Raw genomic sequence first — 27,194 nt, forward strand, 5'->3', positions numbered from 1 at the left:
GCCTTTTGCTTACAAAAATGCCACAACTTTTTCTCTGCAACTACATAAACATAGCCATTTGCCTTTTGAATTTAATAATTCGCATACTGATGACTAGGCCTCTATGTCTCGTACAGTGTGATCAGTAATACACACATATTTGATGTTTTCATGATGTCCTTGTAGTCAGCCATACTTGCTTTAGCATACGCCCATGAAATTCTATCTACCTTATTTGGTATAGGCAAGGGCCTAGCTAGTAGCTACCCTGTATGTATGTACTATATTTTATATGATTCTATGCAAATAAAAATGACAAATCTTCATCTGAAAGACATATTGGCTCTATTAAAACGCCCATGCAGTCTTGATACTGTTGCCTTTTGCAACAGCGATTCGAGACATTGTTGCAACAGCCACACAGGGCCTATACCATTACAGAGGAAATTGAAACAATGTTATCCAAAGTGATTCAAAGGCATGTCAGGTAAATCAGATAACCCTGTGTTGAAAACACTATCGACTGGTCTGTTACTGGTCTGGTCATAAAACATCTCTGATGCGGCCTGATGTCCTGTCGCGAGGCTGACAATCCCTCACGCGCATTTCCCACTTGGTCCAAATTCTAGAACTTGTTTGTCCAAATAGCTTATTCATGCAACGTGCATTCACTGTTTCACATAGCCTACTAACGTTAGCGGACCATGTCTCGTGACCTAAATGTTTTTCAATGTTAAACAATAAAGAAAAGAAAAGAAAAGAACAAATCCGCCCACAATTAGCCTTGTGATAAAAAAACAAGACATCCTTTACGCACCGCCTTCCGTCCGAGGGCAAATGCGTTCCTACTGTCTTGCAAAACATGCACTAACGAAGCATTTCGTGTAAAATGTTTATCATAATGCAAATGACAAAGAATCCGAGCGACACCATGTTACTCACTTTTGAAGATCCAACGAAGACGTCTAAAATACCATAGAAAAGCAGCGAAAATAATAGGCGTTTAAATTATCCCTAGTCTAGTTTATCAGAGTATGCTGGCAGAAAAATTGTCAAAAAGTACACTTCTATTAAAAACACCCATTATAGCAGTGTTTTAGTCGCCACCACACAGGCTTCCACTGCATTCGGCGCCTCCTTGATAAGGTTATTTTCCAGTTCAGATGAAAGGCGGTCGTTTATCTGCACACAAGCGAAAAAGAAGGGATAGAATGCCTTGATTTACTAAAAAGATTACGTCAACTCCCTTTTGACCACACTGACTGTCAGGCTGATAAACCAATGAAACATGTCTCGTCCGTGAGTAATGTGCTGGAAAGCCAATCACGATCCATGAAAGGCGAAGGGAGTTGCTTTGGGTCGTGACGCCATACTGCAGGATTTCTACCGCTCCCCGTCCCGCTGTCACCGCACCACGAAAGTCTAGACAGGATCCAGGGAAGTGTATGGCGCCCCCTAGTTTAAAAATACAGTACTCCACCTAGTATGATTCCGATATTTCCAAAGACAAGTGAAGAATCTGAATCAGATCCAATTTATACCAAGAGGACAATAGAAGACAATACCAAGATAGCCTTAAAGGAGTAGTAAAGGGAAAATGCATGTTTAGCCCTGTTTTAAGGTTACTTATGATCATATACAATGGTTCAGATCAAAACGTTGACAAAACTAGCACTTTTGAGAAAGTCTGATAATTGCTCTACCACCGTTTTGGTCATACAATGGATGTGGGTAGGCACCTTGAAAAATCTTAAAAAAACATGTTAAACTCTTGATTTCAAAGACAAGAAGCTCACCGAGGGGGTAATTGGTGTCCGTTGGTGTTCTGACATCAAATTCGCTGCAAAGTATGAATCCTGTAGTCATTTTATGAAATCCATTGACTTGTATTGAAGCGACCGATGTACATGTGTAGATCAATCCGCAGAGGGGATTCAGGAAGTGGATCTATTTACGGTAGCTATTGTTATTGTTTATGTTGCTAGGCTACCTAGTTTGCGGAGGTTTACACACGTATGTGCTGCGACTAAATAGTTCTATCCTAAATATTTAAAAAAGCCTTTCCAGATGAACTAGAATCTTACGTTATGGCGAATTATATGTCAGAACGCCAACTAACCCCTCGGTGAGTTTCTTGTCTTTGAAATTGAGAGTTTAACATGTTTTTTGAATGATTTTTCACGGTGCCCACCCACATCCATTGTATGACCAAAACGGTGGTAGAGCAATTATCAGACTTTCTCAAAAGTGCTAGTTTTGTCAACGTTTTGATCTGAACCATTGTATATGATCATAAGTAACCTTAAAACAGGGCTAAACATGCATTTTCCCTTTACTACTCCTTTAAATGAGCCAGTCTCAATGGCATTTAAGTGAAAACTCTTACCGACCCTTTGTTGTGGGCTATATTGTTATGCAAGCGTATTACAATGGACTTTGTAAATGGCATCATTGTAATTACTGTATGTTTATATCCAAATTGGTCTCTGGGAAAATAGCTAGTCTATTATAGAATGTCATGAAGCAATTTACACCCAGTAGCCTTCACAGTTAGTGAAGGTTTTGCATGCTGTAGTAATGTAAAAAAGGTTTGAAATTAAGCAGATCAAACCAAAATTATGACTTGCTGGTTTGCTGTAAATTATCTTGATCTACCAGCTGTTAACACTTCAGCCCATTCCTTGATTATGTTCATTTTGTCATTGTGTCAATGTCATTATGGCCAACAATGACATTCATGTTATTTTAAGATATTATATATTTTGATTCAATCACCTCATCACAGTTAGTAGTAAATGAATGCACTGCCCCAAAAAACACTAGCTGTGAAGATGTGCATCAATGTTTATTTCAGTTCAAAATCCTGGCTTCCAAAACGAGAGGTGGAAAAGAAGCAATTCCCTGTACAGTTGAGGCCAGAAACCTGGGCTAGGAACAGGGCTCTCTTAGAGACCATCACGAAGTGGGAGATGTCATTTAAAGAACCTTTTTTGGGGGTGGGGGGGGGGGGTGCTCCTATTTCTGGGGCTCATGCTACAAGGATGATTACATTCTCTCCTGTTCTTTCAGCTCTGCCACCAGAGGTCTGTTAGTCCATGAGTCCTTAGCGATGTTCTGCACTTTAGGCCATGCACACAAAAAGTAATTCACTTTCGACGAAGTCAACAGGGAGAAATAAAAAGGAGACTAACGGATCACATAGAGACTGGTAAACGGCTGCTTCTCTCCCCACTGTACTCAAACCAAGACGACGTTTTCTTCACAAGACAACCTAGTGAGTTTACTTCAAGCTACACCTTTAATACATAATTCTCATTTCCCAAGCCTCGTCAGCGAATAAGCACTAGCTGTGCATGAGTCTGTAAACGGTATGGTCATGAGCGACGATAGATTGTGGACGACTAAAAATCCTATCGGATTCCCCAGTTCCCAATTCTTAAATGTGTCCCCATCCACCTCTCTCTCTCTCACATAATTGAACATTATTAATGAAGCTGACAGTCTTACAAAACAATGAAAATAAACAGTCAATAAAGCAAACGAACACACCTTGCTGCCTGACCTGTAGGCTGTGAGAATGTAATCCTTGCAGCATCATGTGCATCAACTCTGTTAAATATATGTATATATGTAGATATATACACAAAGTCATGAGCAAAAAAAAACATTTAAAAGTCTTAACTTTATTATGTTTCATTTTAGAGCAAGAAAAAAAAGGATAAGGATAAATCAAATCGGGTTTCTTTCTCTTTTTTTAGTCTTGAATGTTTTCTGTTCTTGGTGGTGCTGAATTCAGGCGTGTTGGTAACATCCCTTACTGGCGGTCAGTGGAGCACAGGGCTGGGGGCGGGGCATCACTGGCCGAGACGCCCCCCCTGCTTCTCTCTCATCCACGCCTGGATCCTCTCCTTCAGCTCGGGGACTGTGACGGGACAAACACAAGAGAACGTGCGTGGGTACACGCTGTTTTTTTTTGGAGTTGGGTTTCCGCTTTACCTTCGCTCTCGAGGGCGTGTTCGCTCCGCCACAGGTCTCGAACGCTTTCGCTCAAGTGCCTCCTTTCATTATGAATGAGATGGGTTAGGGCATTATTTCGCTTTCAGTAAACCTGTCCAGTAGACAGGGATCGTAAATTGACCTCCGCTTGGCGAAACGGCATCAGTTGCAGGATCTCGAGAAATCCATCGTTCTCTGCGACCTAAACGGGCCTGAATAATCATCAGGGAGGTAGGCGGGTACAGACCCGGCACAGAAACACCACCAGGATGGACAACAAGGTAGGGACACAACACAGGCTTTGAGAGCACATGGGCTTCTATTAGTTCACACCCAAGAGGAGCACAGGTGATCAAAACCTATTTTTTCTGGGTTTGTTTGGTTGGGCTGCACATTCCCACTTAAAAGGTGATATAAAGCATAGTTGTTGTTGGTGTTAGTGTGTGTGTGTGTGTGTGTGTGTGTGTGCTGACGGTACCTGACTCCAGCATGCTCTCGGTGAGCGGCTGTCGGTTGAAGGGGTCGGTGGGAGAGTTGAGAAGGTGGCGCAGGATGATGGAGCGATCCATGATGTTCCCAGAGGGCAGGATCACAGGGTCACTCATCAGGGTGTCCATTAGAGGGTCTGGAAAACACACACACACACACACACACACACACACACACACACACACACAGACACACACACGCACACACACGCACACACACACACACACACACATTGTACACTCAAAATTACACTGCAGAAATAGATTCTCCATAAGCCTTTATAACTACATTCCTATATTCTGCACGATAGAGATTCAGAGAACGTTTTAAGACGAGAATTATAGATCTAGCCTATGCCCTAGTTCATGCACTTTCCAGAACCACAAGAAAGGAAGTAATCAAATCCACAATTAAGATAGTAAACCTTTCGTATGTGTCCTATATTCAAACATTGCACGGTTGCCACAGGGAGTTTTATGTGCTACACGTTTATAAATACACTGTGTGGGTGTTTTTAACCCTGGACGGCAGTGTCTTTCACGGCACACTCCAATTGGCACGCGCTGGCACACGGTGGCATATTTGGAAATCAAAGGAAGTATGTGGGTCTCATTCCTCTTCCGTATTATATTAAGTGTGTGGTCATAGGATAGCCCGGTCTAAGCTGTCGGTACGACCTCCATTACACACAAATCCCTCGCAAAATGTCTGGAATTCCACCGCGATAGAGGCCGCTCCGGTTACTCTCTGACCACCTGAACTGATTTAGAGTCAGTTCCATCTTCTCAAGTCTCCAGTTTTTCCATTGTAAGCAAAAGCCTTTAGACATGCCCTGGCCTAATGTGTCCCATGGGAATATGAAGATGAATGCATTCACTGACACTGATTATTTGAAGAGACAAATGTGAAGCACTGATCCGACTACCAGGCCCTCATGACATATCAACAGGTCCTTCCCAGCGTTTTGTCCAGGCAGGGCCGATGGCTCGGACACGCGAGACTCGCCTTTGAACTCGTCGGGCGCGTCGCTGTAGTCCATCTCGGACTGAGAGTTCCTGGCGACGATCTCCTCCACCTTGTCCGATAGCAGCTTGAATTTCTCAATGGCGATGGTGGATTTGATGCCCGCCTTCTTCATCTTGGAGATCACCTCCTCGAAGAGCTCTCGGCTGTACGACCGCTGGAGAGGGAGAGGGAGAACATCGTGTGAGGCTGAGGAGAAAGCAAGCAGCCTTTTTTGGGGGGGAGGGAGGGGATGGCGGGCGGGGGGGGGGGTCCTGTTGTGTGGGTAATCAGGATCATCTTATATCCCCAAGTCATTCTCTCAAATGATGAAGGACGTAATGGCGCTACTTGTGAAGCACTCTGTACTCTCTCTGTACACTCCTATTCGCAAAATTGCCAAGGGTCTGGAAACTCGAATTTGCTTTCCGATTCCCAAGGGGCGTTACCAACGGGCGTAGATCAAAATGCCTCTGGACGCAATTGGATAGACCTACAACCAATCAGCGGAAATGCCTCTACGGCGCTCCTCTGCTCCGTCATCTTATTGAACCCGCCCCATATTAGACCCGCCCCATATAGAACGGTTGTGATTGGCACAAACCAATCTCGGTTGGATTGGGTTCAGTTAGAACGGTTAGATATCCAAACTGATCTGCGGAGAGAAATAGAAAGTGAGCTGGCGACGCCAGGCTAGTACACTCTGTCCATACACCTTTCAACGTCAGGCATTTCACTATCAAAACCTATTTTACCCAAACCTATTGTTATTGCACAGATGTGTAGCGATCAGGCAGCAGGCAGTAGTTATGTGAAGTATTTCCTGTTGCAACGACGATGATGATGATGATGATGATTTACAGGTTGGAAAGGCTCATTTCTGCCCACCTGGTCATCTGCGATGGCCTTGGCAAAGCGGGCGCAGTCCAGCTGCAGATAGATGTCCGTCAGCTGGTCCAGGAGCTTCTTGGGTTCGAAGCCATACTTCTCTGGGTTCTCCACCTTCAGATCCCGACACTTGGGCCCGCACAGCTGTTGCAGGTTAAAGTTCAGCATGGCCGCTAGACGAGGACCCAGCTCCTGGGAACCACAGAGAAGGATAAAGTTCTCAACAAAGGGTTCTCTTTAAATAGGCCAACAGGCATTTCTCCATGGTTTATGGATCCAGCGTTCAAGTATTTCACGGCAATGACGCGTTCTTGTAGTCCACGAACAGATTGCGTTCATGTGAAATGCAAACGTGCGTTCATTGCTCTCCCCGCTCTGAGTTAGCAAAGAAAAGCGGCTTGCTTATTAATCTACTTTCGTCAAATATATCCGTTGGAAAACATATTTTATTATCCAGGCATCTTAGTTTTAACAGTATAATTGTGACTGAACATGTTTTGTTTGCTAATAGGTGATATTCGTTCTGTTTCGAGCATCTGATTGGACACAAGCATTTCTCTGTAGACTTATGGACTGTTTACGTGTAGTCTCGTCTGAACTGTACTCACGGGCCTGAGGAAGGGCTTCTGGACCTGCTTGGTGAGGATGTGGAACATGTCGACGGTCTCTGTAGCCAGGGCCAGGTAGGAGCGCGACACCCGCTCGTCCTGGGTCAGCTGGGACTGCCGGCTAGTCTGCTGCTCCTGTGACGAGACACAGTAATGATTCGGTCCAGTAATGGTTCGGTCCAGAAACACTACTAGGAGTTGAGGTCACGTGTAGACTCGCAAGAGGATTTGGTGCATGGCCACCGTGCCCAGAACAACTTCCTCCTACATTACTGTTGCCTACCATGCTCAACAAGCACTTATGTCTAACTCTATACATCCCATACATGGGTTGAAGGATAAGTAATAAACGTCCACTCTGTTTACAGTAGTTTATAGTAGAAAAGATATAGTCCTCCGCGGGGCGGAGGTTTACAGTGGTAGTGCGGTCAACGAAATAGTTCTGTTTCAAATGTAACTGTTGTTTCAATGTTCGGTTTTGCGAATAGCCGACATTTCATAGGACAGCATACTGAGACGAAGTATGATTAAGGCCCAATCCCAATATAAAAGCCCTAGTCCAAATGCTGTTAAGTTCGGCTAACAATGAAATGCAGTCGACATTGTGAATAGCGATTTTTTTCTGAAATGCATGTCATAACGATCCAATGTCATGTTGCTTTACATCTACATTAAACTAAGTTATTCCATGGATTTTACAATTTTTGATGAATATTTGCGAAGATATCGGGCTTCTTTCCCATGTTTTTTCACGGCACCGGCAGGTTCATGTCAAACATACATGCAAATAGGGCTAAATGCAAATAAAGCAAAATGTCCAAAATAGCATACTACGCCTTTAACTAGCGTTGTCCTGCGGAAGTCTACTGACCCTGGGCAGCTGATCCCACTGCTCCTTGCTCTTCATCTCTTCCTGGATCTCGTGGATGCGCTTCAGCGACTCCAGGCTCTCGTCCAATAGGAAGGTGGTGTCGTTGATCAGCATGTTGATGTAGCGGACAAACTGCTTCCCGGAGCTATAGGGCAGAGGGATGACGCAGAGGGATGACGCAGAGGGACGACACACCGACCGTCACGACTTCCTATGTTCGACATGCTGTGCGTTGAGAAGCCAGTAGGTCAACGTGGCCGCGACCGCGAAAACGAGTACTGAAAACGTGCCCGGACTCACTTGAACTCCTCCAGGAAGGTGCCGTGGTGGCCGATGTTCTGCCAGAGGCTCTTGAAGATGGTGCTGATGTGGTAGCGGATGGTGAACTTGTCATAGAACTCGCTGGTGGCACCGGTGTGCTCCACATCTATGGGGGGGAGGGGAGGTTAGTTCTCTGGTAGAGTTCGCCACAGGTCAACTAAATTTCATACATCCTACTTTGAATGACACAATTTAAAGATAATTTCACATAAGCAGTGTACCTGTAGTATATGTGTCCCTCACCAAAAAGATTAATGAAACTTGGGCCTGTTTTTAAAAACTACAAACCCCATTTACATGGATATCAACGCCCTCAAAACAGCCTTAACGGCTGCTCCTCTCGCTCTATAGACCCTCTCCCTCTATAGACCCTCACCCTCTCTAGACCCTCACCCTCTATAGACCCTCACCCTCTATAGACCCTCTCCCTCCTCTCCCTCTATAGACCCTCTCCCTCTATAGACCCTCTCCCTCTATAGACCCTCACCCTCTCTAGACCCCCACCCTCTCTAGACCCTCACCCTCTATAGACCCTCACCCTCTATAGACCCTCACCCTCTATAGACGCTCTCCCTCTATAGACGCTCTCCCTCTATAGACGCTCTCCCTCTATAGACGCTCTCCCTCTATAGACCCTCTCCCTCTATAGACCCTCTCCCTCTATAGACCCTCTCCCTCTATAGACCCTCACCCTCTATAGACCCTCACCCTCTATAGACCCTCACCCTCTATAGACCCTCACCCTCTATAGACCCTCACCCTCTATAGACCCTCACCCTCTATAGACCCTCACCCTCTATAGACGCTCTCCCTCTATAGACCCTCTCCCTCTATAGACCCTCTCCCTCTATAGACCCTCTCCCTCTATAGACCCTCTCCCTCTATAGACCCTCTCCCTCTATAGACCCTCTCCCTCTATAGACCGTCACCCTCTATAGACCCTCTCCCTCTATAGACCCTCTCCCTCTATAGACCCTCTCCCTCTATAGACCCTCTCCCTCTATAGACCCTCTCGCTCTATAGACCCTCTCCCTCTATAGACCCTCACCCTCTCTAGACCCTCACCCTCTCTAGACCCTCTCCCTCTCTAGACCCTCTCCCTCTCTAGACCCTCTCCCTCTCTAGACCCTCTCCCTCTCTAGACCCTCTCCCTCTATAGACCCTCTCCCTCTATAGACCCTCTCCCTCTATAGACCCTCTCCCTCTATAGACCCTCTCCCTCTATAGACCCTCTCCCTCTATAGACCCTCTCCCTCTATAGACCCTCTCCCTCTATAGACCCTCTCCCTCTATAGACCCTCTCCCTCTATAGACCCTCTCCCTCTATAGACCCTCTCCCTCTATAGACCCTCACCGGTGTAGAACTTCATGAGAGCGGGGACCAGCTGTTTGACGGACAGCGGGTGGTTCTCCATCATCTCAGAGAAGCGCTGTGTGCGCGGCTGCACGGCCGGGTTGGTGACGAACAGCACCTCCACCAGCTTGGCGATCAGGTAGGGGTTCCTGATGTAGTTCTGGCTGCAGATGAACACCACCAGGAAGGTGACGATGTCCTGGACGCACGGCTCGTACAGGACCTGCGGGGAATACCTGGACGGGGAGAGACGGAGAGGACGCCAGGTGAGACGGAGGCCAGTCAGACGTCTTTAGGGGGGGGGGGTGGTCGGCCGGTGATCTTAGGGTCGGCGGTTCGAATCCCAGCATCTACTGTCCGCGGGTCGAAGTGTCCTCGGGCGAGACGCCGAGCACCCGAGTTGCTCGCAATGAGCAGGCTGGCACCTTGCGTGGCAACTGGCCGCCATTGATGCGTGAATGTGTGTGTGAATGTGTGAATGAGAGGCCTTCATTGTAAAGCGCTTTGGATACCTTTTTTTTTTAAAGATATTTTTATGGCATTTCTGCTTTATTAGGTATAGGACAGTGAAAGGACAGACAGGAAAGGTGGGAGAGAGAGAGAGAGAGAGAGAGAGAGAGGGGAAGACATGCAGCAAAGGGCGTGGGCTTGGATTCGAACCCACCCAACGGGGTCAACTGCTGAATATTCAGTAACGTGTGGGAATTCAACCAGTCCACTTACTGCACAACGAAAAGCAGGAACTCGGCCACATCCTCAACGTAAAACTCTGGCAGAGCAGCGAAGCTTTTGGGGATCTCTGGATTCAGGGGTAAGGTCATCCTGCAAAACACGAGGAAAGTTTATGATCCACATACTGTCGAATAAACTAAACATTCAGTCTCTTTCTAATGAGTACACACTATCAGGACGTAGGACACATAGGTAACTAATACTGCCACTACTACTAAGATTACGTAACTAGCTTTATTAATCCCCAGGGGAGATTCGGGTGTTACAGCATCAGAAGTGATAGCAAAGTATTGAATACAGAAGAAGCTGAAAGAAAAAAAAGTATACATAGTATATAATAGCAAAAACGACAATAATAATAATAAACAAGTGAAACATAGAAAGCAATAAAATAAATAATGAAGTGTTATTTCTTTTATTAGTTTGGTCTGAGTCCAAAGCATGTTAAACACGTAAAGGAAGAAAACAAGCAAAGGAAAGTGTCATTCCACTGAGCCAGTGGTCAGCCAATCAGATCAGAGGATGACTCACTGAGGGAAGGCGGGGTCCACCATGCGTAGTATGAGCTGAATGACCATGCTGTAGAACTGTAGACATCTGCGCAACAGGTTCTCGTCCAGAAGGCCTGCGTCAGCGCACGCTTTAGCGCGCACCAGTTTCTGTCAGGACAAAAAAAAAAAACACACAATGCTTCATGACGAGCACAGACACAACACCCGGGTCCCTGTTATGAAATATTACTTCTGACGAAACAAAAAATTGGCCTAATTTAGAAATCGACCGAGGATGAAGCAAAAACAAAAATCATGTCACACTCAAAAGTTCACATCAATGTCATCGTTCCGGTTCATCGGGAACGAACCTTCAGCTGAGTTTTGCATCTCTTGAGCATCTCTCTGTGTCGGCTGGCCAGCGGGGAGTCCTTCCACTGACCCTCGCTGTTCTTCAGCTCCTCTACCGTCCTGAAACACCAAACACGCCGGCGCCGATCAGCACACTCAAACATGCCCACAACACACTCAAACACGCCCACAACACACTCAAACACGCCCACAATACACTCAAACATGCCCACAATACACTCAAACACGCCCACAATACACTCAAACATGCCCACAATACACTCAAACACGCCCACAATACACTCAAACACGCCCACAACACACAAACACGCCCACAATACACTCAAACACGCCCACAACACACTCAAACACACCCACAATACACTCAAACGCCAAGGACTAAGGACTCCAGTTCGAGAGACAGAGCGAGTGAGAGTGTGTTTGTGTGTGTGTGTGTGTGTGTGTGTGTGTACCTGTTGAGCTCGCGGATGGCCCGGAGCCTGCGGATGTAGCGCCTGCAGCCGGGCAGGATGGACAGGTGGTGGGCGTGCAGGGTCAGGAAGAAACACTCTGTGGGGAACTTGGGCTCGGAGAACTTGTTTGGGTCGTCTTCTGTCAAAAAACACGAGCCACAATATCCCAAGTTGCGAAGGCAGGTCATGTACGTTTTGCTGACGCGGGGAACTGAACTTTGTGGGAGGAAAGATGGGCCATAACGCTTGATATGCGCCGAGCTAGATTCAGCATTTTGCGTTGAATTTTGCGTCTGCTGTGATTCGATCCGAGTCATGAAAACAAGTGTGTAGATATGCATACGTCCTCTTGAAAACAACACACCAAAAGGACTATGGAGTGAGGCAGAGCCGGAGAGAATATTGAGTTTAGAAGCGTAGCATGAAACGCCTGCAAAAAACGGGACCACTTCTGAATTATCAGCAGAGCCGACATAGTGAATCACCCTCGAAACCGCTGAGAGGTAACCATCGGAAACACAGTAGCTGCTGTGCTGGGTGAAGCACTTCAGGTCTCTCCTGGTCTCCACATGGCCGTTACAGTACATGTTCAGACATTAGAAAGCGGCACGTCTCTAGGTTACCAGTTATACATTCGCGCTTGGTAGAAAACCTCTCTGGGGATGTTTTGTAATCAAGCATCGTAGTCTAGCACATAGCATTACCGTCTACATAGCTCTTCTAGTCTCACATGGCTACTGGGAAGGCATTCGGAAACAACTCAAAGCATTTGAGACATCTAGGCTACACATCCAATAGCAAAGTGGTCCGTTGGGGGTTCCACGTGTATAGACTATCATAAAAACTATTACAGGCCGACATTACAATAAGATGCCAGGCCTATGTTGCTGCTGGGACGTTGTGTTATTAAATCGTGCACTTTTCCCCTTCGCGGATCGATGGACTAGCGCTGCTACTCCAGGCTGCGGTGTGGAAGGACGGCCCCCCCGACTCACGTAGTTCGGCCAGCCAGCTCTTCAGCTCCTCCATGGTGGCCTTCAGCCGCGTCTCCTCGGTGCTGACCTGCAGACGGCAGCGCGGGTGGAAGATGTAGAGGGGGTCCACCGTCTCCAGCTTGATCTTCATGCTCAGCTGCTGCAGCACCCACAGGAAGTTGAGCATGAAGCCGTCCGTGGAGACCAGCTTGTCGTCCGTCTGGGGGGGGAGGGGGACAGAGAGGGGGAGGACGCGTTTCACGTTTTGAACTTGACTTTATAAAAAATAAAAAAAATAAAAAAAAAGATTCCTCTCCCCGACCTCAGCCTAAGATGCCTTGTTAATATGACATCGTTGATTGTAATTGCTGTAATTAACATTAATGTGGTGTCTGTCCCTGGGGCTTAAAGACAGACTGGCTGCATTTGAAATCTCATTAACTCAATCACTCTTCCCTGTGTAGTGAACGAAAAACTGCTCGCTAGGAATTGCTGTGAATTGTGGTTATTTTATCGTTGACTATATAGCAAATCAACTTAACCGCTGAGAATTCAGACACTAGAAGCAAATGGCGAACACGCAGTGTTAGTCCACTATTCCTGTAATAAATAGGGAGGAATTGGAACACAGCTGCTGAATCCCTCTGCCCTTTACCTGCATCTGGGCTTTCTTCACATTGCGGTTGACCACAGCGGCCATGTAGTTGAGAGCTGCCTCTCTCGTCTCTCCGTTCAGGAGGACGTTGTGGAGGATTTTAAACAGGTCGCCCTGACAAAGGCAAAATATTACATTATTACATTACAGTCATTTAGCAGATGCTTTTATCCAAAGCGACTAACAATAATTGTATTTAACGTAGGAAGAGCCAATGTACTACTACTTGCCAGAACTCACAAGTGCATCTTCTCTCTAAAACAAGTGACTAAGAGCATAATCTAGTGCTGAAGGCAAAGTGCAAGAATAGCAATCTAAAGTACAGTGCAATATAATATAATATAATACAATAAAATACAATAAATATCAACGTTACTATGACATAATACAGTATTTGGTTACGAGACGACGAGAAACCCCGATAGTTAAAGGTGGCGTACTCTTGCCAACTCCAGGTAGTGCTGCAGGGATTGGCTGACCACGCGGGTGTTCTCCATGGTGATCGCCGGTCCTGAGAAGTACTTGTCCCCCACTTTGGTCTGAGGAACGGACGGCAAAATTACACTAAGCTCCGTTCACAACACAAATCACTCGCTCGGTGTGGTGCGTCGGCCGCGGCGGCCCCTCACATCGTCCTCGGCGAAGACGGACAGGCTGAAGAAGGCTCCCATGTAGGAGAGTCTCTGGACTTCTCGGCCGCAGCCGGGGCTCAGGGGCTTGGGGCACCACAGGGGCAGATATGTGATCTGGGGGGGGGGGCGACATGTGGGACAGAAGGTTTGAGGAGTGAAGATAAAAGCTACACACACACCTATCCGGAAAAGTCTAGCCGGCGCAAAGTCTGCAAACACCTTGGAGGGCCATGAGGAATATAGTCTAAACATAGGCCTCATTCACAAGTGTGTGTGTGTGTTTGTGTGTGAGGGGGGTGGGGGGTTTGGGCTCTCCGTTCTTCTAGGAATGTGAGGCAGAGGGAAGTGTAATGAATAAAATACCCAGCATTCCTCTCTGCAGTTGTGAAGTGGGTCAGCTCACCTCTACCAAGAAGCTCCAAATAAGACACTGCTACAATATAACTATTTCCTTATGTAGGGCGAATAGATACAATGTAAGCAAAATACTAGATGACTTGTGATGAGATGCTGACTTGACGTGTGCCGTTTGAAACAAAGGCTCATTCACTTTGACAATGTGTTAACTCAAGTTATAACTCAATAAGCCTAAAATGACATTAAATAGCGGGGACATTTGTTAAAGCGCACTCACCAAACTGCATATGGGGTGCGTCTTTCCATACTTGATTTCACAGAGCTCAGCTAATGCCTGCAGAAAACGATAAACATCGCAAATATCCGTCGAAAACAGCAAAACCAGAATGCTCAGCTCAGAGAACAAAGAAAACCTCCGAGTTATATTCCAACCCGGTCCTCTAAAACAAACCCCACCAAACGGCTTATAACCGCTTTACAACATTTAACATGCTTACTTTTTCATCCATATATATTCCATCTTTGTGGTGACTAGCCTGGTGAGAGTACCAGGCTCTACTCAAGGTTTATAGCTCAGTTCATCACACTAACAGAGATTCACCCTCACAAACGCCCCCGGTCCAGACGTGACGCCTCGGCCCAATCCATTATGCGTTTAGTCTCCGGAGCGGAGGCCCCTATCGGTTAAATAGACGGCCTGTCGGCGCGGCTGCCGGCCGGCATTTAAAAGGCTGCATTAAACTCCATGGCCACATTACTCTTTCCACTCCGCCAGATCAGACCCGGACGCCCCGTCTTACCATGAGGGGGAATTTGAAGTTGTCGCTGTCGAAGGAGCACTCCTTCACTGCCAGAGCCAGGCCTTGAAGGATGGGAACGAAGATCTAAAGCAAACAGGCGAGCGGTTAAGGACAGCAGGGAGGTCAAAATCTACAACAACCACAGTCAATGGAAAGACGGAACAAAACGCATTTGCGTATTTACAAATTTCTACAATAGGGTTCATCTGGTATTGGGTAACATTGAAGAGGGCGAGCTCCCAATTCGTTAGCGTGTCTACGGTTGTTATTTGCAGGAGGAGTGCGGTGGTGTACGTTCTGGACCCATCATGGGAGCGTCCCACCTGTCTGAAGACCTCCTCCTCCTGGTGGGTAATGCGGACCAGTTCCTGGATGAAGCCGTACGGAAGGTTCCGGCACAGCATGTAGGGCACAAGCAGGGACGGCTGCAAGGCTCTCCTGTGTGAAGAGGCGGGAACGTTTTTACACAGCGCAAGACACTGGCATAGAGGTTTATAGCATGTAGCGTGTGTGGTGTTATATTCTAGTGTAGAAGAATTATTTGATCTTAAGTCAAAAAGGATTTGCCAAGGTTCGCTCAAAAAGGTTTAGTCTGGTTTATTGAGAAAACATACGAGCGCAAGGACTTCCAGGATAACGCACGTGAGTGGCATTGAGTGGCATCCAGCAGAAGTGCCGCAGTCTGGTCTTGCGCGGCCTTATATTCAAAGCAATACACAGGTATGACACTTCCAGGGATGTGATTGGCTAACCTATCTGTAGACGTCATAATAAATGGCATACGTCATCAACAGTGGTGAAGAGTTGAGAAAGAGCGGTAGATCTTGCAGGGACAATAGAACAAAGAATGGTTATTCAGGCCAGACAAAGTCTAGGTGTGTTGACCTCCTGAAGGGAGGTCATCTTGTCATAAATTAGGTTAGCACAGCTATGTGAAAGGTTGAGGGAGGTGGTGAGGTGGTGAAACTACAATTTCTAAGACACTAGCCGCCGCCATTTTGTGAGCGTGATAATGTCCTGAATCAAAAAAGAGGTTAGAGAATAAGAAACGAAACGCGCAGGCTACAAAGAAAAGTGTGAAAATGCGGAATAATGTTGTGTAATAGATTTTAGCCAGCAGGGGATGGCGCGAAAAGTGGACAGAGTGTGAAGCCAAGGTGAAGCAGCCGTTGCTATGGTGACTCTCGGGTACAGACAGGACAGACAAAAGACCTCAACTTCTCCGAAAGGCCCAGTGGAAAAGCGAGACGCTAGAACAACAAACGAGAGTGCAAGATGTCAGGGTAACGAGCAGACCTGGGCTGGGTGAGGGCTCCTTGAAGGACCAGGGCAGCATGGGAAATACACTGGGAGCGAATGTTGCTAAGGAGCTGGCTCACACTGGGGTGGCTGCAAATCTGAGAGAGAGAGAGAGAGAGAGAGAGAGAGAGAGAGAGAGAGAGAGAGGGTGAGAGGGAGGGAGAGCAAGAGGAGAGGGGGGGGGGGGAGGTGTGATGGCATCAGAGCTGTCAATGTCACAGTAACCCTCTCCAGATTCTGCTGAATCATTTGGTCTCTCCGGGGGGGGGTGAGAAGAGCTCTCTCTCGTTTCAGAACCGTGGCCAGTCTCTCTTAGGATACAATGATTGACGTGTGCAAGAGACAAACCAGGCTTTTGCCTGCAGTTAAGACACACTGGATCTGCAGCAGCAGCCCTGGATCTCGTACGTAGGCCTAGACATGGTTAAGATGGTTCCCACCCAATACCGCGCCCCAGTGAACGGCGCCCAGCTATGTTGCATGTTTCGTTATGCGCCAAGATCTTAAGACATTTGAATGATTTTAAAGAAAACTGAAATTCTACTTTCTACTTGTTTGTGATCTGTTTTTAAGCAATGACAAGGAAATAGACTCTACGATTTTGTATTGGCCTACAAGCCGAACGTATATTTCTTCAGCCCTTTTTTTTTACCTGTGAAGCACTTTGTGACTGTGCTGTGAAAAGTGCTATATAAATAGAGTTTTACTTACTTACTTACTAAGCTACTAACACCTCACCTGTGTCCCTGTATCACCTGTCTCTGCTGCCCTTTCACTAAAAAACATCTGTGTCCATTTTTCTTTTTCCCCTGGCTGCATGTTTGAGTCAGTCACCTAGTAAAAGTGATTGACAACATCAAAACATGCTCGCGGACACACACGACTCACACACAAGTTAACGTTACTGAAATTATTGAGAATAGAGACAAGGTTGACGTACGTAAATTAGTGATTGTAATAACAGCTGACATGGACTTGCTCACGAATATGCGTGGAAACTGAAATTGCGCGGTATCTGGCGGACACGGGTTGAACCGTACCAAATAATAGTCGGCTAAACACCACTTTCTTTCTTCTTTTTTTTTTTTTTTTAAACAGACCGCCTTTTAAAATGGCGGTTCTCGATCCTCAAAGTATGTTTCCCGCCCTGTGCTCCTGTGCATAAGATGCTCTCGCGCGCGGCGGCGGCTACCTTGGGCGCCTTCCGCTCCTCCATGCCCACGCTGTCGAAGCGCTCAATGAGGTAGTTCAGCATCTCCGTCTCCTTGCACGCTTCGATGGCGAAGCGGTCGCTGGCCGAGTCGCAGGACATCCCCCCTCCGGACGCGCCCAGGCTAAAGAGGGGGAAAGACGGAGGTGGAGGAGAGAGAGGGAAAGACGGAGGTGGAGGAGAGAGAGGGAAAGAGGGACAGGTCCGTTAGAAACCGGAAGAAAGGAGGATAAAAGTCCCCGTGAAGGAGTGCGGTAAATAAGCGACGCATCCAGCTCTCCTGAAAAGAGATATTGTTAGCGTTGGCATTCGTAAATAAATACGCCCAAGGCAGCTTTTGGACGTTACACTCCCAAACCTCTGATAGCCTACTGGCTAATACATGCATTTAACTATTTTGAAGGCTGTTTGAAGCTGGAGTAGTCCGCCCCCCCCCCCACGTCAACGATGTTAGTGGTCTGTTTCCAGACCGTAGCCTGTGAGCAGCTTCACACCACTGCAAACCTCGGGCTGTAACCTACAGTTAGTCATGTTATTTATCCACAGATTGCACAGCAGGCGTGGTGTGGATAACTGCTTCTGCCTGAAAGTACAAGTTTTAGGAAGCGTGCCACAGCAGGTTGAGAAATACACTCCTCTAACTCATCAACCATCTAGTCATCTAACTGGGCTAAGGAGTGTTCAACCGAGCAAACAAATTGAAGACCTGATTAAAATGTCGGAGTCCGGGATTTTATGGGCCCCTTTGCTGCAGAGGTGTAACAGTTGCTCCCATGCACCATTTGTTACCTCGTATGAACTTTCCCAGAGAAAATGAAATCACCTCAGGACTCTTTTCACATACTGTAGCTATATGTCTCTGCACCACACCAGAGCTACTCTACAACCTCAATCACTGTGGAATCACAACAACTCCCAGGGCCAACTAGCCCAACTCATTGTTCCCAAGACGTTTAGAGAATCTGTGAAAACATGGTATAATGCAATTTCCTGTTCTTTGTTTTGCTCTTTTTTTTTTCTTTTTTTTTTTTTAAATCTGAGTCACTCCTCAAAACCATATCAGGTCACCAGTAACGAGAACTGAAAACGTTTTCGGCCAAAACAATTCATCCTCCCGGCTGGATAGGAAGCAGTTCTTCAACCGCGAACAGGCGGTAAGCCCCGCCTCCCCGTCTGCCGCCCCCCCCCCCCCCCCCCTTCCCCGCCGCTGTTAGTGGTTGTCTGAACACGCTGCGGCATGCGGCTCCGCTACTGAACACACACACGCGCACACACCGTGCTGCGGTGGTGTACCTGGACCCAAACTGTACCCGCGCAAAATCCTCCTCCTCCACCACCTCCTGCGCCTCCTCCACCGCCTCCTCCTCCTCCTCCTCGGGCTCCCCGTCGCTGCTGTCCTGAGACATGTCCGAGAGGGCGAAGAACAGGAGGGAGAGGGGGCTGGCGGGGAGCGAGGGACAGAGGAGGAGGAGGGGAGGAGGAGGGTGATGGAGAGACAAAAGGGAAATGGAAAAACACGGAAAAAGACTGAAATGGAGAAGGACACGGGTCAAAAGGAGGAGACGGACAAGGGGGGGGTGGGGGGGAGGGAGGGAGCACTGAGAGGACAGGAAAGGATGCAGGAATGACGGGGCCCAAGCTGGCCCCTGACATCGGCGCACGACGGCTTCGATAGTGAGACTACTGTTAGTGCCACACTCGCGCGCAGGCGTCTCGGCGGTCGAGCGTTTCACACGGAGACGCGCCTCGCGGCGTTCCCAGTGAACGGCAAAGCTGTGAGTTTTTCCAAGAACCATGCAGGTCTAGCAAATCATAGGTTTTGCTAGTCTTTTTGTGGTTGCCAGACATCATCACTGCCTCTCATCACACCGATAGTCAAAGACACTTAGCTAACCGACAATCCACTCACAAACATCTGCAAACGGATTAAGTCGACCCTTAAGATCTTGCAAGCAAGCACAAGCAAGTATTCCAAGACTCTTGAGTGTGTTGTTCAATTCTAGGAAATCCAAGTTAGGTGAGAAGTTGTCAGGGGTGGTTCAGGAGGTTAATGTTTTAGTAGCACGGCTGGCGGTTGTTCACGCGTAGTCACACAGGTGGGTACCTAGAGGGGATCCGGGCAACGAGGGCAGCTCTTCGGGCGGCTGTTCTGGGCGAGGGGGGCACCAGGGGCACGGGCATGGAGGAGGGGGGCCGGGGTCTGGGGGAGCTGAGGGGGAGAGGTGGGGTGGGGCCAGGCGGGGGTGGGGGTGGCGGCGGCGCCGGGGTGTTGGGGGGCACGGGGAGGGCCGCCGGACTAGGGGTCGGCCCGGGGAGGCCGGCGGGGCCCCTGGGACTGGGGCTGAGGGGGGTGGGGGCCCCCCAGGGGGAGGTGACGGAGTAGGGGCGGTAGCGCTGGGAGATGGGGAGCGGGGCGGTGGGGGGGTTGAGGTTGAGCCTGGGGGGGTTGGCCCAGGCGGTGGGGCTGGGGGGCGCCATGAGCTGCGGCGCGGAGGGGGTGGCGGGCGCGGAGGCCGGGATCGGGAGAGAGCTCATCCTGGGGGTGTTCAGAGACAGCGGGTGCGGGCTACATCCGTACAGGCTGCGGGCGACATGGTGAGACAAAGGGGTTGGCAAGTGTCACCCGTCAACTTGGGCGACAAAACAAGGACAGACCACGAATCACACTGAAGGCACTGAGAAACATTCATGCTCTCCGAGCGTCCGTTATTTCAATACAAGAGTCACAACATCAAAATAGTTCCTTAATCAAAACAATTTGAACGACAGGGCTTCCGTTTTAACTCTCGTCTAAGGTAACGGCTACCGGTGAATTTACCAGGGCGGGCGCTCGGGTCAGGGTTTCGCTAGGGAGGGCGGCCGCGGCACTTGCCTGGACAGAGATCCGGCCCCGAAGGAGCCTGCGCACGGGGCCATGGGGCTGCCGGCCTGACTGGACGTCTGGACCAGCGTCAGACGGTGGTCGGGGGATTTGGCGGCCGCGATGGGCTGAGACGTGGCGGTCAGGCTGGCGAAGGGGTTGTGGACGCGCGACTGGGTGGACATCATGAGCACCTCCATGAGGATCTGGCTGATCAGGTCCTTGAAGTCCGAGAAAACTGCGGGAGGAGAGGGAGAGAGGGGTCAGGGGGGTTTCCCCGGCCCGTACGACGCCATGACCGGCCCGGCTGAAAACCGCAGGTTGCGTATGTTTTTTTTAACTGGCCGATCCTCTCAGCTCATCTGCGACTCTGGGGAGGGGGGGGGGGGACTCCCGAGGAAACGGGAGGCGCGCCGACGGACCCCCGCCGTACCTTTTGGGTTCTGGTGGAACTCGACGGCGAGCGCGGGCAGGTAGATGACGTCTCTGTCCTGCTCCTTCCAGGAGACGCGCAGGATCTTACAGATGAGCTGCAGAGCCTGCTCTTCGGAGACATCCGAGTTGCCAGAAGATTCCTGAGGTAAACGCACAACGCACACACACACACACACGCACGCACACACACACGACATGCAGGGTGAACGCCATGAACACGTGGAGCTGCATCTGCTCTGTGCATTGCAGCTCTTAAACCGTGTGTGTGTGTAAAAGTCAAAACTTATGAATATGTATTAATAGGTATGAATATGAACGTCATCATGAGGGTTAACGCGGTTATTCATGCAGCCTCCCAAAATCTAACGGTGGGAGTTCTTCATTAATTTAAGAAGCTTTTGATCTCGGAGAGTGACTGATCCGACAGATCAAAGCGCAGTGTATGCAATCAGGAAGTGTAGGCAATCAGGAAGTGTACGCAATTAGGAAGACAGTAAGTGGAAATGGAAGCATGCCTAACGGGTCTCTACCTTTTCAGCCAAGTTCCTCTTGTCCCTGCGGTCGCTGTCCTCGACCTCCATGTTCTCTATCCCTGAGTCCACATCCACCTGGGACATGCTAAGAGAGAGAGAGAGAGAGAGAGAGAGAGAGACAGAGACAGAGACAGAGACAGAGACAGAGAGAGAGAGAGAGAGAGAGAGAGAGAGAGAGAGAGAGAGAGAGAGAGAGAGAGAGAAAGAGAGAGAGAGAGATCACAAACTCATTTCCCTGGACTTGCTGACCCGAGGGGCCGGAATAATATGAGCTGTGGAGCGTCTGTCCTCCATGTGTCCTCTCTCACCTCTTTTCACAGGAGGCGGTATCTATGTCCATGCTCTGGGACCGGGACAGGCTCTGGGACTGGGTCTCCAGGCTGTTAGAGGGGGAGCTGGACAGGGAGCTCACGCCCTCGCTGCTCTGACTGCGGTACGCCACACCTGACACACACACACACACACACAAACACACGCACACACACACACGCACAGACACACACGCACAGACACACACACACAGAAGTAAGCACACCAAAAACAACATACGGTATATTCTGTACTGTATGTTGTAGTGTGACAGAAATATAAACCCAAATCTCACTTCTTCATCTCTCGTCTGTATGGAGGGCTGTTTGTCGGTTGGCAAGGTTGGCTAAAGAAAGGGCATGAGTTACCACCCCACTATCAGATTCTACTACAATTATACATCGTCCTCGAAAAAGTACTCTTTAAATCAGTTATTAACTATTAGTAAAGGGATTCTAGCTTCAGTAGTACACCCGGGTGGCTTTCACAACCAAGGACCGGAGCAAGACCTAGCCTAGTGTCTTTCCTGCAATTAGAAATGGGCCCTTCAGGAGAAATGTGGTTTATATATACCGTAAGCCTGGATATAGAGGCTAACGGCAACAGCATGTCTAATCAAAAAGGCAAAGAGTAAAAGTAGCTCAGAGCTGGTGATGAACATAACCCCGTTGCAGCTCACTTTAAAACACAACGTTAGCGCCTTGAGATACCTAGGAGTGGAGAAGATAGAGAAGACATGTAGGGGAGGTGACTTGGAGAGGAAACTCCTTCAGCTTTAGACATACTGGATATCATGTCAATACCATGTCACCTAATGGCCTTAATGAGGATTTGACATTAAACCCTTCTTGTGAATTGGTGTTTGGTGTTCTGAATCGTCAGCATTGTGTTGTTTTTAAATTTACACTTTGATAAGTCCATTTTATAGCCTATAGTCTCTTCTGTATCCTTCTTCTCTTTTCCCTAATATGCCCTCACCTATTGTATAATGGTTGAATTAATCTTTGAATTGATTAAGATTGATGTAAATATAAGGTTGCCGTTGTTGATGTATTTGTAGACATATATTTGCAGCCTACAACTGTGCTAGATGGCAAGCACCATTTTAGCCTAAATTGACTGACAGATGATGTGAAGAGTGATGTCACGGGCTCTCAGCCTATATATATATATATATATATACCTGCTACCTGTCATTTTGAACTGGGAGGTTGCCTGATAAAGGTCGAAACGTTGCATATTTGTCAATAAAGTGAAACCGGGAGCTGTAATTCCAGTATTTTCCAATCTCTCACTCAAAGAGTTAAAGTGCAACATCAGTGACTGACGTCATTACACAAAATGAACTTGTACTTGAACAAAATTCGGTTGTAAAGCAAGTAGTCATGAAGTTAGCAACAATGTGATCAGACTGGCATTGTATTCATCCACACATATGAGTCAATCAATAGCGCCTGTTCCAGAGCATTTGTGAATGCGGCATTTCTCCCACTGCACAGCAGGGCCTGGCGAACAAATGCCAAATGAGGACACTATCCTACACACAATAAGCTACTTCTGTTGTTTTTGTTGTACAGTATGAGTGCTTTTGGGTGCATAGGTACCAAGGCCTTTTCAAATGGCTCTCATTCTAGATCTTTTTTAATAGACTTGCACATATACAATACACAGGCCATGTGACGTGATGTAGGTAGCAAAGCAACTACAATGTTTAGGAATATCCCTACACTATGAATATGAAATGCCAGTGTCTTACACTCTGGCCACCATGGCCAGCTAGCTGAGAATGTTATCAATTTCATCCTATGACCTCGGCTGAACTCCGGCCAATGCTGCCGGACACTACAGTGACAATGCACTTTCCTGTCCTGTAGGTCCCACGCCCGTGGTCAGTCTGGTTCTGTCTGAAGCGATTCTATTCCCGGCGGCTGCTGCTTGCTCTACTATATTTCCCAGTAATTAAGGTCAACCTTACAGTAGTTAACGTACCAAGTCTCACTTCAAACTATTTCGGTACTTTGATCAGACCAAAGCGATAGTACAAGGTACAGTACAAGCAATTAATAGACAATAAAGACCATAATAGACGATAAAGCTTGGATGTCTGTCTGTATTGCACTCGCCTCACAGCGGGAAGGTCGTGGGTTCGATTCCTACTTGTGTTGCACTGGGGGGTGAGTTGAGTTCTCAGGTACCAAAGTGGGGTATCCCCCGGGCAGAAAAGCAGCCCGCTAGCGCTGTCCGTCCCCGACGAAGACGGAGGAGGATCGGTCCTGGGTGCGGCTCATGCACCCACCTACTGTCTGCTCCTGGCTGCCCTCGGGGGAAAGACGGTGGGGGAAGGGCGTGTGTGTGTGCGCGTGTGTGTTCACGTCGGCCACTGCACGTGTGTGTTGGGGTGTCAAGTCTTGTGACGAATAAAGACGTCTCTGACCACCACTTGAAGCTCAATCTTGACAAGACCAGGCTGCTCTTCCTCCCCTGGAAAGACTGCCCTGTCAAGGGCTTTTCCATCTCTACTGAGCTCCACCTGGCCCTCTCCATGGCAGCCAAGAGCCTTGGGCTGACCCTGGATGACCAAGGGTGCGTTCGTAACTGCGCTCAGAGAATCTGTTCTGATTTCAGAGTGTTCGGGTGTCAACGTCATTGAGCGCTCTGAAATCAGTTCATTTACGAACGGTCCGTTCGCTCGGACAAACCGCCTTTTCAGTCGGAGCACCCAGTGCGCGCTCTGAGTGCTCCGAGAGGGCAGTACTCGGAATTTCCGAACGGGGACGCTCCGAGCGCATTTACGAACGCACCCCAAATGTCCTGTGTGTCCAGAATCACAGCGATGGCCTGGTCCTGTAGATTATCTCTAGACAACATTCGAAGGATACGCCCATTCCACACAGGAGAAGAAGCACTACTCCTGATCCAGGCACTTGTCATCTCCTCCCACCTTGACTACTGCAACTCACTTTTGGACAGCCTGTCTGCAGCCTGTCTGGTGTTCAATCTACCTAAACTCTCCCATGCAACCCCTGCTTGTCCTCTTCTCTTCAGCACTCTGACTACTGGCAGCACTTATTGAAGGCTTTACTGATGATGACCAGGATGTACAGTCAGTTCACTTATTGTAGCCAAATATACTTGTATGACTTACAAATGTTAAGTCGCTTTGGAGAAAAGCGTCGGCTAAATGCCTAAAATGTAAAACGCCAATAATACCCACAAACAGAAGCAGGGCACTCAGATTCAAACATATTACTCTACAGAGCAAAATGTCTTGTATTGAGGGACTGTTAAGAAGGCAAACCTGAACAGTATATACATATGTGTGTATATTTTAAGTGTTAAGGCCAAGTTAGACACTATGCGGGGGTGGGCTTCAGACCCAGGCTTGATTGGCAGCATTCATACCAGTGGCGCCCATGGGCGAGGTGGCAGGGGTGACACTGTGGACATTGAGCCCAAGAGTGTTAGCGACGGCTGGTGGCAGGGGCTGCGGAGGGGCCCCGGAGGGCCCGGGAAGGGGCCCTGGTGGGGTTTCTCTCTGTGGGGACGTCAGGGGGGTGCTGAGAGGGGTGCTGGGTTGCGAGGTCGGCCCTCCAGCCAGTCTGGCCAGTCGCCTTCTGCGGATCTGCAATTTGTTGTTAGTAGAGGAGAAGAGTGTTCACGCACAGTAAACAGTACAGTAATAAGTCGTTGACATACGACTAGCTGGCTAAGTACAAAACGGTTCATTTCGCAAGTAGCCCGTTATCATGAATGCGAATGCGTTGAGCTAGTTGCAAAGCTGTATAGTGATAGCAGTACTAGCCACTAGGCATAACTGACAAGCAAAAAGCATAACCTAGGCAACTAAAGGCAATAGGGAAAACGTCACGATCGGCAAAAAGAAACATTTTAAAAATCATTCAGCGTCGTTGCTGATGATCTCGAACAAGCTGCAGCTCACGATAGTTGGTTAAGATAGACTAGTCGTTAATGTTGATCACCAAATAATCGCAGCATACGATACGTCCTAGCTATACATTGTGAAATTAAGTGACATTTACAGACACGGCTAGCACTGTGTCCGGAACAGTGTACAGCTAGCACTAGCGCTAGCCGGGTAAGTTAGCCTAGGGTAACGAGTGCTAGCAATACTGGGTTGATGGCACAATGGTGGCCTGCTGTTATGCTGAGTCGTCTTGCAAGCTGCAAGCTAACCCTGGTGCTTTACTTGGCTAACAGCCTTTATCATAAACGTAAGCAACCAAAACTAATAATTTAATATATAACAAGTGCGATTCACATGAAGGCATTTGGATATCTCGAAAATAAAGGGTATCCACTGCGTATCTAAACTAACTAGCTAGCTAAAGAATGCTATCTAGCTACTGACACTGACTCAGCTAGCTAGCACGCTAGATTTGCTTACTAGCATTAGCTGAGCTAGTAGCACCTCCGAAAGAGCTACGACACACATCCAAAATCAAAACACAACAACCTTGTCAAAAAACATGTCAACACCAGAAAGTAATTTGTACCAGCATCGCCGTTGTAAGCTTACCTCGTCGGCACTCAATTCTTCCATTATTTTTCCTTTATTTCCAACTGGCTAAACAACAATTGTGCCAGCCAGCCAGCTAGCTAGCAGCAGCTATTTCTAATAGAACCAAATATTCATGGTCTAGCTAACTCGTTAAGCAAATAACTGTTTGGCTTGATTGTCTTAAAGTTAAATAAAGAAAAATAAAGAGGCAGAACAGACTATTTTCCTCCCTAAATGGATTGATCCACACGATTTCTACCAAGAATGAAACAAACACAAAAGTATGTCAAAACACGAAGGAGGCCATTCTGGATAGTGTATCACGTGACCACGGGAGAAGGGTGGGATTTGAGTCTGATCGCTGGATTCGGCCATCTGTGTTACATTTAATCATATTTGATATTCTACTGTTGTTTTAGTAGCCTAGAGTAATATCGATGTAACAGAGCCATAACTATCAATTCTAGGTTCTTGCCCCCTCTGATAATGCATATTTGTTTGAGTGATTTGGATTGCTTCTCAGGCCTGACATCATTTGTTTGGCACACTTAGGCTATGCCTGATCGTGGCTGTGGCTCGGGGATAGGCAATGTGGAGAAGGTCATGGGGCCAAGGGCAAGCATCTGAGAGCTAGGCTAATTTTCCATTGCACATCCACCTGTGCAAGCAGGTGATTATTCACTCAAGAGACGTTATGATACATATGTACATCTTTTATTTTACATTGTGTAGCATATAGTACAAAAAATACACAGAAATTCTCAGTATAAAGTTGGGCGCAGACACATAACCTATATAGAATATTTTGGCAAAAAAAGATTAACTACCATGGGGACACAACTGTGGACAGCATATGCATTAGGTAAGGGTGCAATTGATGTGTCCTATATTATGCTCAACTCCACACCATGACTTATTATCAGACAGCTAGGGCACTGCAGATGCAGTCTTATGCAATAGATATATGGGTCCTGTGCAATAATAAGAGACTGTGGCAGTTCAGCTCAGATGCTATTTTTCTTTGAGGTTCTCTAAACCAGTGCAATGTGAAACTCA

The 27,194-nt window shown here is 47.8% G+C and overlaps 1 protein-coding gene across 1 annotated transcript; it reads right to left on the reverse strand.

Moving 5' to 3' along the window:
* Positions 1-2,848: 2,848 nt before the first annotated feature.
* On the reverse strand, positions 2,849-26,428 carry ube4b (ubiquitination factor E4B, UFD2 homolog). Its single transcript, XM_084461686.1, has 27 exons — positions 26,157-26,428; positions 25,022-25,241; positions 21,619-21,754; positions 21,308-21,395; positions 20,776-20,917; positions 20,355-20,580; positions 17,465-17,606; positions 16,270-16,370; positions 15,297-15,411; positions 14,974-15,057; positions 14,451-14,507; positions 13,814-13,930; positions 13,625-13,723; positions 13,185-13,298; positions 12,551-12,749; positions 11,556-11,694; positions 11,103-11,202; positions 10,772-10,899; positions 10,232-10,330; positions 9,509-9,744; positions 8,134-8,260; positions 7,834-7,978; positions 6,963-7,097; positions 6,355-6,546; positions 5,470-5,644; positions 4,454-4,600; positions 2,849-3,901 (listed from the first exon to the last, which is right to left on the reverse strand). The coding sequence occupies exons 1-27, from the start codon at positions 26,178-26,180 to the stop codon at positions 3,834-3,836; spliced, it is 3,555 nt and encodes a 1,184-aa protein (XP_084317812.1). The 5' UTR covers positions 26,181-26,428; the 3' UTR covers positions 2,849-3,833.
* Positions 26,429-27,194: the final 766 nt, after the last annotated feature.

This window comes from Borostomias antarcticus (assembly GCF_949987555.1).
Source record: "Borostomias antarcticus genome assembly, chromosome: 3".
Taxonomy (NCBI): Eukaryota; Metazoa; Chordata; class Actinopteri; order Stomiiformes; family Stomiidae; genus Borostomias; species Borostomias antarcticus.